This window comes from Carlito syrichta, unplaced genomic scaffold (assembly GCF_000164805.1).
Source record: "Carlito syrichta isolate Samal-C Ts95f unplaced genomic scaffold, Tarsius_syrichta-2.0.1 Scaffold111653, whole genome shotgun sequence".
NCBI classification, from domain to species: domain Eukaryota; kingdom Metazoa; phylum Chordata; class Mammalia; order Primates; family Tarsiidae; genus Carlito; species Carlito syrichta.
In genome coordinates, this window is record NW_007055749.1 from 370,572 (window position 1) to 382,036 (window position 11,465).

Consider the following 11,465-nt stretch of genomic DNA (forward strand, 5'->3'; position numbering starts at 1 on the left):
TTCTTTTGATATTTGGGTTGATTCATGTGTGTTTTTAATCTTTTTCTTGCACTCTTGTGAAGAACATTGTCATTCTTTTTTTCCTTTTCTTCTGTGTTTAATACTTTCTTAAATGATTCTTGTAGAGGTGGTCTAGAGGCAGCATAAGATCTTAGGGATTGAATTTCTGGGAAAGATTTTGCTTCTCCCTCTCTGATGAAGCTCAGCTTAACTGGGTAAGTTATTCTTGGTTGAAAGTGTTTATCTTTGAGAACTTGGAAGATTGGGTTCCACGCTCTCCTAGCTTGAAGTGTTTCTGTAGATAAATCTTCTATTCTTATTGATCTTCCCTGCTAGGTAGTCTGACCTTTTTCTCCTTCTGCTTTTAGGACTTTTTCTTTTATACCTACTTTTTTAGGTGAATTATTATGTGTCTGGGAGTTGGTCTTCTCATTTGTTTGAATTGTCGTATTACTGATGAGATGAGGGAAGTTTTCTTGAATGATTTCATGGAATGTTTATACCAGCATGGTCTTTGTCTCTCTTTCTGCCTCAGGAAGTTCAATTACTCTTAGGTTTGGCCTCTTGAAATAATCACTCATCTCTTGAAGGTTTTATTCTGTCCTTTTAAGGCTTCTTTTCTATGTTTTTGATAGTTTGGGCTAGTTCTATGTTTTTGTCCTCAAGCTCTGAGATTCTTCTGCTTGGCTAATTCTGTTTTCCATGCTTATTAGTTTGTTATTTATTTCAATCACAGTATTCTTTACTGCTGTTATCTCAGTTATCAACTCCTTTCTATTTTCCTCTTGTCTCTCCTCAATTCTTTTTATTCTCTCTATTAATGTCTTGATGTCTTGATTTGTAGTTTGTGACCAGTCATTCTGGGGGCTTTTCATTGTTTGCATTCCGAAGTCTGTTTTCTCAGTGTCTGACCTCCCAGGGATGTGTGTGAGACACATATTCTCTTCTTCAATTCTGTTGTTCAGGGATGGCGGGGTTGCTTTTACTTCTGTTTGCTCAATCTCCTATTCTTCCCTATGTGAATCCTCTATCTTTGATAAATTCTGAGGCTGGACTGTGGGTTGGGAGCTATACTTTTTTGCAGTTTTGAGATTTAATTGAGTGGGGAGCTGTGATTCAAAATCTATCTGCAGATCCCGGTATCCACCAACAGGTGTATGGGTACCCTGGAACCCCTTTCTCACTGCCTTGCAATCTGTCCATGGAATGGGGGTGTAAGTTTGCTCCCTGAAAGCAAAATGAGGTAAGAAAAAGGAAAAGAATGGAACAGGGTGGTGGGGGGGCAAGAGGAAATGTGGAGAGAGAGAAGAGTAGGAGTGATAACAGACAAATGTACCAACTAACAAATGAAAAGAGACACAAAGACAAAGAACAGTAAAACAAAAACTAAAACATACAGACAATCATACAAACACACAAGTCAATCAACCTCCCTATTGGTTTACAATTCCCCTACACAAACAGGAGGAAAGGAAAAAAACCCAGAAATCGTTAAAATAACAAAAACAGGGCAAGTACAAAAACATTATCAAAAAACAGAGAGAAGAGAGAAAAAAGAGAAAAGAAAAAAGTAAAACATAAAACAAACAAAAATGAGCAAAACAAAAAATAAAACTAAAAATAAAAAAGTAAAAATAATAAATGAGATCGTTCCGGTGAGCCCAACATCTTTTCAGCTCTGATCTCTAGCTCTCATTGCAGGCTGGTAGGGTTGCGCACAGCATTGGTCAGATCTGGGTTCGGTTGTCTTGCTGCTTGTCAAGTCTGCTACTCAGATCTGACCTGTGTCCGATCTAGCATGGGGGAGAGGTTTCTATTTCTCCCCGTTTGATGAGATTACCTTAGGTCTCAGGTTAGAGGCGGGGCAGAGCTGTGTGGAGCTGGGAGGCGATGTAGGTCTCTGCCTGGTCCTGGGACAGAGAAAATGGCTGCAGTGGGTGCCTTTTTACCGGCATGGGTCTCCTCCCTCACCCTCCTGGAGCCTCTCTCTCCACCAATGGGACTCCAGGCTCCAGCTGATCTCCGTTGGGCCACGGAGTGCGAGACAACCGGGCGAGAGAGCCGGGAGCTGCAGGTCGTCGTGCCGTGAGCGATCTGGGGCTGGGGACGGAGCTGGGAACTCCGCAGGGCTTGGAGCCAAGGGCTGTGGCTGTGGCACAGTGCGTGGGACCGGCTGCAGCAGCCATCCCCTGCAGAGATTGTCACAGTCTGACTTGTCCCATTGCCATCTTGCCAGTTCTCTTGGCTTTATTCTATAAATAAGTTTTATTTGCCATGAATTTCAACTAATACGGACATGTTAATGAAAAAATAAGTGTTTTCCCAGCTGTTGTCCTGTTCTGAAACAACCCCAGCTAACAGTGTGGTGTATATTCTTCTAAAGATTTGATGTACATAAAGCCCTCTCCCCAACTCCCATCCAACTCTCCTGGGTTACTACTGTATATACTGTGCTGCAACTTGTTTTTCTCCCACTGCTGATGCAGGGACATTTAGGAAACACCCTGGGGAAGAGAGAAAGTGATTCAGTACAGTATCCTTTTAAAAATGCCGATGAGGCCAGGCTTAGTGGCTCAGCCTGTGATCCCAGCACTTTGGGAGGCCAAGACGAGTGGATTGTCTGAGCCTGTTGGTTCAAGACCAGCCCCAGCAACTTGGTGAGACCTTGTCTCTATAATAAATAAAAAATTAGTTGGGCTTGATAGCCCGCGCCTGTAGTTCCAGCTACTTGGAAGGCTGAGGCGGAAGGATCGCCAGCGCCTAGCAGGTCGAGGCTACAGTGACCGCGGGTGTGCCACTGCACTCCAGTCTAGGCGAAGGAGTGAGACTCCAACTCAAAAAAAAAAAAATACCAATGAAAGACTTCCTTTCAAATAAGAAAGTCCTTATTTTTGGAATGATTCCTACAGGATGTTCCTGGTTTTCTAGGATTGTTTATTGTTAACAAACTAGGCATCTACAGATTTCTTTTTTTTGTTGTTTTGTTTTGAGTTGTCTCACTCTGTCGCCCAGACTGGAAGGAAGTGGCTGCTTCTGGCCACCACAGCCTTGACCTGCTGGGCTCCAGGGATCCTTCCGCTCAGCCTTCCAAGTAGCTGGAACTACAGGTGCGTGCTACCACGCCCGGCTAATTTTTTGATTTATTGTAGAGATGAGGTCTCGCCAAGTTGCCCAGGCAGGTCTCAAACCCATGGGCTCAGGCAATCCACTCATCTTAGCCTCCCAAAGCATGGGATTACAGGCTGAGCTACAGAGCCCGGCCACATTACAGATTTCTAAGGCATGGAAAAAGTCATGGAAATCTTTTTACTATCTGAGCATAAAACGGGGATGTTTCATGACCAAAAAGATACTTTCCATGGAAGTGGTGTGGCACACACATTGTTTGGGCAGGGCCTCTCTTGGGGGAAAGAAACACCAGGGGATCTGTGCTAGCAATCTCAGCCACTCTCTGCTTCACCTGTGCTTTGGGATTGTTTTCTTGGAAGTTTTCTTAAAGTTCAATAGTCTGAGTCATGTGGACCAAAATACAATCCAAACCTTTGTGATTGCCCAATAAATATTAAGGTTATTTCTTATTTCCTTGTATTTGAAGTTCATATTATTGGCCTTTATTTGTTTGTGCTTTAGCAATTTGGAGCAATTGAATAGGAATTCTGTATCAAAGTGCATAGTATATTGTCATTTAATGTCATCTGAATGAAAGGATATGGCCCATTTTCTTTTCTTTTCTTTTTCTTTTTTGGAAAGCAGGATTTATTGAGAGGACAGAAAAGCTCCCACAGTGGGAGTGTACCTGAGAGGGTTGCCCTGGCCCATTTTCTCAACGAACATGTATTCAGTTGTTCAGGATTTATACTCTATTACTTTTTTCCCCTTTAAAATAAAAATGTTGCCTGGGTATGATGGCTCAGGTTTGTAATCCCAGTACTTTATGAGTCTGGGACAGGAGGATTACTTGAGCCCAGGGGTTCGATACCAACCTGGGCAACATAGTGAGACCTCGTCTCTACAAAAAAAAAAAAAAAAAAAAAAACCCCAAAAGCAGCCAGGCATGGTGGCACGCACCTGTAGTCCCAGCTGTTTGGGAGACTGAGGTGGAAGGATCACTTGAGCTCAGGAGATTGAAGCTGTGGTAAGCAACGATTGGACCACTGCCTTCTAGCCTGCGTGACAAAATAAGACTTTTACTCAAAAATAAGTAAGTAAAAATGACTTTATTATTTTAATTGTGTTGATTAAAGGTAGTACATGTTTGAATATTTTATAATTTAGAAAATAAAAAGATATAAAAAATGCATACTTACATAAATCCTACAATATTATTCAGAGATACACTACTAACTTTTCAGAAATCTCTGTACCTGATATATGTAGTTAACATATAATTTTTTCTTTATCAAATTATTGGTCAGTGGACATTTAAGTTGTTTCTATAACTTGGCTTTTGTGAATAGTACTAAAGTGAACATGGGAATGTAGATACCTGTCTGAGAATCTGATTTCAGTTCTTTTGGATATATGACCAGAAGTGGATTGTTGGATCTTGTGATGGTTCTATTTTTAATTTTTTGAGGCACCTCCATACTGTTTTTCATAACCACGATACCATGTTACAGTCTTAACAACAATTAATTTTTATAATCATTGAGTTTCTTATGAACAATCAGAGTATTATATGTCAAAAAAGAAAAATTTATCTGTCAAATACCTTTACATATGGATTTTTCTATTTAAATCTTTGCCTACCTAACAGTCACCCATAATTTTGACATTGACTCTGGTGTAAATATCATTATTGGTTAGTACAGACTTGTCAGTTTTCCAGTATACATTTCTTTTGAAGTATCATAGAGAAATAGCTGAATTTTTCCATTACTCCATTATGACTGTGTAGAACTTCATAGTTTAATGGAGCATGGTCTGATGTTAAAATTTTGTAAATATACATAATTCATCTTATTCCAGGAATATTTAAATATTCAGGTTTATTCAAAACTTGCGTTGATAGAATAAGATAAATTGACAATAGGTTAACATTTCTCTATAAAGAGCATTTTTCCAAAGTGCAGTTTAGTAATAAATTGGATGCGGACAGGACACTTTAAGTCCTCCACCTTCCTGACCCTCTTGTCTTTGTTTTTCCCTAACGTATGTATCACCATCTCCAATGATACATTCACTCCCTCCCTCCTTTTTGCTCCCCTCCTCCCCATCATGTAAGCTCCCTAAGGTCAGGGATTTGGGGGTTATTGTGTTATTTTAGAGACAGGGTCTTGCTTTGTTGCCCGGGCCCTCAAACTTTTTGGCTCAAGTGATATTCATCTCCCGAGTATCTGGAACTACATGTGTGTGCCACTATGCCTGGATCTAGATGGTAGATGATAGATAGATAGATAGATAGATAAGATACTTTTATTTTCTTTTTTATAGGGATAGAGGACTCACTGTGTTTCCCAGGCTAGTCTTGACTGAACTCCTGGCCTCCTGTTTTGGCCTCCCAAAGTACCAGGATTACAGCTGTGAGCCACCATGCCTTGCTAGGTCTGAAATTTTAATTTACTTTGTCCGCTGTAGCATTTCCAGTGCCTAAAAAAAATACCTTGCACAAAGTAGATTTCTGGTAAATATTTGTTGCATAAATGAATGTTCGTTTGGCTCAGTCTAGCAATGATTTTTAGAATATCTAGATGAATATATGAACTGAGTTCTTCAGCTAATTTTGACTATTACTTTTTCAGTCTGTCTCTTACCCACTGTTGAGCAACAGTAAGTGTGGGATGATATCCCCTGATATGAATCTATAATAGACTTCTATGCTTTGAAATTAGAATAGAGCCATATGCTTTAATAGTTAGGCGAGTTAGAGGTATTTTGCTTTACCTTAGTGGAAAAATTGAAGAGCATAAGAGGGAGATATTCTAATCTTCTCTTCAAGGCAAGCCAGTCTTCTCAGGAAATAATACTGTATAAGCAGTTGAGTTGAGGCCAAAAAACAACTCTATTATCCTGGAAATTCTTAAAGCAAATATAGCTAGGTGATGGCTCATTTTAGTCATTGAAAATGTCACAAATGGGCTGGCTGTGGTGGCTCATGCCTGTAATCCCAGCACTTTGAGAGGCAAAGGCAAGAGGATTGACTGAGCCTCTGGGTTTGAAACCAACCTGGGCAACATGGCAAGACCTTGTCTCTACAATAAAGCAAAAACATTAGCCAGGTGAGGTGATGCACTCCTGTAGTTCAGCTGCTTGGAAGGCTGAGGTGGAAGGATTGCCTCAGCCCAGCAGGTCAAGACTGTGGTAGCCATGATTGTGCCACTGTACTCCTGCCTGGGTGACAGAGTGAGACTCCAACTCAAAAAAAGAACAAAGAAAATGTCACAAATGTACCTCTAGAACATCTAACACTAAACGGTATAACTGTCTATCCTCCATGAAAAATTCATTGCAAAAAATGTGACTACAAAAAAATGAGTAGTTTCACCATATGTTGAAAGATGGGGATGATATAATTGAATTCTAAGAAAATTATCAAATGTTGTCAAATAAGAGTACTATATATTATTACCATACGTTAAAGAGGCCTTTGTAGTCAAAACATTAAAATATGCCAATGCAATTTTACTTTGCATGCTAGTGTTTTAGTATTTTCTTTAGGAAAAGCCACAGTGAGATGATTAAAAGCCCTGACTGTGGAGTTAGTTGCCTGGGTTCACGTCCCAGCTCTGCTACTTAGCAGCTAGTTACCTTGCCCAGGTCACCTTTGGCCTTGGTCACCTCAACTTAATATTGATGTAGTAACAGTAGCCTACTGAGGTGGGTTTATGAGTAAGGATGTTTTGAGTATCAAGTGAAAAAATGCACACTACCTGACTCATAGTAATTACTCCAGAAATGAGCCATCAATATTAATGACATTCGCATGTACCTTTTTATCTTTTTTAGAATTGTCTTCCCATTGGAGAACAGCTGCAGTCGATTTTGGGCGATCCTGGATACAATCATATGATTGGACTGCGATCATCCTCTGCTTTGGGAGCCTCAGACAAGTCGTCCTCCACACTTTTTCCTTTTAGACCTGGATGGACATCTGGAAACGTGACTGAAGCCTTAAGCGCTTACATTGATAAGAGCACACAGCCACCTGGTGGAGGGAATACGACAAAGCTCGACGAGTGTAAAATTGTACCACAAAACCTTCTTGAAGATGAGATTAGAAATGCGGTGTCCTCTTTCTTACCAAGGAAAGCAAATGATAACTCAAATACACCTAACTCTGAGTTGCTGCCTTTTCTCCAGAATTTATGTAGACAAGTCAACCATCTCCGTGTGGGGCAGAAGGCTGAGTGGCAGGACACCATCACCAAGCCTGGTGAAGGCAATCTTGGTATTGGGTGAGTATTATTTTAAGCCAAATGTAGTTTAGATTTGGTAGGTGAGAGAATCAGATGAAAGGAAACAGATTTTCCAGAGAAAATTTTGGCAGCTTTTATCTTTTTTTTTTTTTTTTCATTTTACATTAATGCACTTAAAGAGAATTACTACTCTATAGACTAGATGGATAGCTTTGAAAGAAGTGTCTGTTACTAGAGGTGCTGCACACTTCTCAGGCATTTTGTTTAAGGGTTACAAGCGTGAGGGTCAGAATAGAAATGATTTGCATGAATAGAGAGGAGCTGCTAACCATAATTTTTACATTGTTTTTATTTGTACTGTTTTCTGCCTGGCATGTTAAGTATGTCATCGTGACAGTTTTTTTTGCAGATTATGTTTGGTCTAGGCTGATTTCTGAGTAATACAAGACTATGTTAGGATGATAATTCTTTCTAGTATACAGGTGCTTATCCCTGATCTCGTAATCCCTTAATTTGGCAGCATATGTTTGATTAAGAGATAGCTAAATATTTGGAATGCAATATTTTACACAGATAGTGTGGCAAAATAGTGTTCTGGACTGGAATTCAGTACTCTGTTCATGGTTTTGTCTTAAGCATTTTGCTACACTATTTGATCTCCCTTAACTGTATTGCTTGAGGTTATTAGTTTGAAACCAGCCTGGACAACATAGTGAGACTCCCTGTCTCTACAAAAAATAAAATAAAAAATTAGCCAGACATGATGGCGGGTGCCTATAGTCCAGCTACTTGGGAGGCTGAGGTGAGAGGATCACCTGATACCACAGGTTTGAGGCTGCAGTGAGCCATGATCATGCCACTGCCCTCCAGCCTTTCTAATGTGTGAAAGAAACTCTTGAGACCTAAGACGAGGAAAAAAGTTCTTAGATATGACCCCAAAAGCCTAGTCATAAAATGAAAAATCGATATATTGACCCCATCAAAATTTAAAACTTTTGTCTGTGAAAGACCCTGTTAAGAAAATTAAAATACAAATTGGGAGAAAATATTTGCAAATCACAAGTCCAACAAGTGATCTGTATCTAAAATATATAAAGAATCCTCAAAACTAAACATTGGGGGGAAAACAATCCAATTTAAACATGACCAAAAGACATAAAGAGCCATTTCACTGGAGATGATACACAAATAGCAAATAAGCATATGAAAAGATGATCAACATTGACTTCATGGCTGTTAAAGAAATGCATGTTAAAACCACAAGATATCACTACATACGTAATGGAATGACTAAAATTAAAAAGTGGTAACAATACCAAATGCTGGCAAGGATATGGAGAAACTTGATCTCTCATACACTGTTGGTGGGAATATAAAATGGTGCAGCCATTCTAAAAAGTATTTTGGCAGTTTCTTAACAAGTAAGCATAGAGTTACCATATGACCCAACAGTCTTGCTCCTGGGCATGTATCCCAGGGAAATGAAAGGTTATACCCACACAAAACCTGTACTCAGTCATTCCTGGAAACTATTTGTAATAGCCCCAAATTGGAAACAACCAAAATGTGGTCCATCCATATCATGGACTTCTGATCAGCAATTAAAAGCAACAACTTGGATTGCTCTTAAAGGCATTATGCGAGTGACAAATCTCAAGAGGCCGTATACATATGATCTCATTTACATAACATTCTCGAACAAAATTATGGAGATGAATACCATTTTAGTGGTTGCCAGGTATGAGGGATGGAGGGGACCAGGGAAGTGGATGTGACTAATAAAGGGTAGCAGGAAACAGATCTTTGTAGTTAAGGAGTAGTTCTACCTGTTGATTGTGATAGTGTTTAAATAAATATGCATACATGTGACAAAATGGCATAGAACTATACGTACACATTTTACTGATATCAATTTCCTAGTCTTAATTGTGGTTGTCTAAGGCCAGGCTATTGACACAGGCTGGATCAAACAGCATTTCCCTTTAATTTTGTATTGTGAGATCAAGGAAAGCGGCTATCAGTGTCTGCTGAGAGAAAAAACTGAAAGATGTGAATCTGGAGCTCCAGCTTGCCATATCTTGATGGCAGTTTGCAGAGGGAGAAAATGAATGTCTCAAGAAAAAAATGAACGATAAGAAATTAAAGAATATCTTGGAATTTTCCACACCCACTTCCCAATCACCTCCCAGGCACAGCTACAGTTATTTTCTTGCATCTTTGTTGAGTGAGTGAAAAACGAAACAGAAACAGTTTCTTTTTCCCTCATTGTTTGTTTGTCACATGCAACTAGAAGAACACTGACTGACCAAATAAATTGTCAGACACTTCAGATGCAAAACAAGCAGCCTCTAAATAATCACTCCTAGGATTTGGAAATTTTGCAACAGAACGATCTTAAGGGCAAAATTATGTGTTTTTTCACTGGTGACATTTCATAAATGCCCATTTCAAAAAAATAAAATAAAATGTTTTCTCTTAAACCATTATTTTTCCTAGTCTTAATATTATATCATAGTTAGGTAAAATGTAACCATTAGGACGACTGGGTGAAGAGCATTGAGGAACTCTTAATATCTTTGCGACTTCCTGTGATTCCATAATTGTTTCAAAATAGTTTTCTAAAAACCTTTTTTTGCTATATTCTAGAGTAGTGGTTCTCAAACATTTTGGTCTTTAAACTCTGAAAAATAATTGAGGACCAAAAAAAACTTTAATTTATGTAGCTATATAAAATATCTGTTTAAAAATAATGACAGTAAATTTGCTATATATTAACATAATAGCCTTTATGAAAACAACCAAATTTTCTTTTAAAAAGTTCAGTGAGAATGGTATTGTTTTAAATTTATGCAAATCTATACATATTAGTTTTTGACCGCATAGTGCTATATGTTGCATTATAGCATATATATTCAAATATGGCTAATAAGAGCACAATAGGGATACTGAGAACAAACTGGTTAATCTCTGAAAAAGCATACATTTATACTCTAAACCTACTACGTTAGGAAATATTTAGGATAGAGGAGAGTACACAGTTACAAATTATATTAGTCATCAGAGCAATGACAGTATATATTTTATAGTCTCTGAAAAATGCCAGTGTATCCTTCATGACATACATGTGACAAGAGGGGGAAGCAGTTAAATAACATTTTAGTATTAGTATAAAAATACTTTTGACCTCACTGAATCCCTGAAAGAGTCATGGAGACCATACTCAGAGTTTCATTGTTCTAATGTTCATTGTGAAAGTTAGAAACTGGTGTGCCTTATATTTATTATTTTTATTAATTGGCTTGTTCCAATTAAATTCTTAAGCATTTTCATATCAGGTTATACAATAATTTTCTAATACTTTAGTTGGATTGTTTGTATAAAGAAGAAATTTTTTTTCTTTTTTTTTATTATGAAGATGTGGGCTACAATTCAGGGTTAGGTATACAAACGTTGATTATGCAGGTACTCTTGTAGAAAAATTTTAAATTATGGGGCTGCTTGGAGAAGTACATGGAAAATATACAGGTTGACTTTTTAAAAAATTGAACAAGATCAGTTTGATTTAGAACTCAAAATAAAAAAGACCCTTTCTTAAAGGCTTGTTCTCTAAGGATTCCTCTTCACTTTTATGTTTCCATTTCAATTGTGTACTTAATAAATGTTTCTAATTAAAGAAATAAGAATGTGTTCAGGACTGTGGTCACCTGTTGGGTCTGTAGATTAGACCCTGGAAATACTTTGTGAGGAGACGAGCACACTTGTGGAGACAAATTTTGGCAATGGATGTTGCTACTTGTAAAACTTTCTTGTTTTTTTATAATACTAGGGAATTGATATATATTTTTCCATTTGTTTTTAGAATGGAAGAGCAGCCTGTTTGCTCCTACTTGGAAAAAATTCTCTCTAAAAATATGGAACTGATGGAAAAGAAACTTATGGACTACATCGATCGGCGAATATATAAACTCCAGGAGCACATAGATGATAAGATTGCTTTGTTAATGGACTTGCTGCAAAATCCCAACTCCCCGCCCGCTGGGATGCCTCTAAGACATTATGACTCTGGAGAAAGACTTTCAAATGGAGAAAGATAAGCTCTCAACATATACA

General features: G+C 38.3%; 1 protein-coding gene across 4 annotated transcripts in view; it reads left to right on the forward strand.

The window, feature by feature from the left end:
• CUNH10orf88 (chromosome unknown C10orf88 homolog) overlaps nt 1-11,465 on the forward strand; it is a 47,729-nt gene extending 36,264 nt beyond the window's left edge. For all 4 annotated transcript variants that reach the window (XM_008070618.1, XM_008070611.1, XM_021718564.1 and 1 more), the window contains exons 5-6: nt 6,946-7,394; nt 11,215-11,465. In XM_008070618.1, the coding sequence (XP_008068809.1) occupies nt 6,946-7,394; nt 11,215-11,449 (684 nt within the window). In that variant the 3' untranslated portion in view covers nt 11,450-11,465. The remainder of the gene's footprint in view (nt 1-6,945; nt 7,395-11,214) is intronic.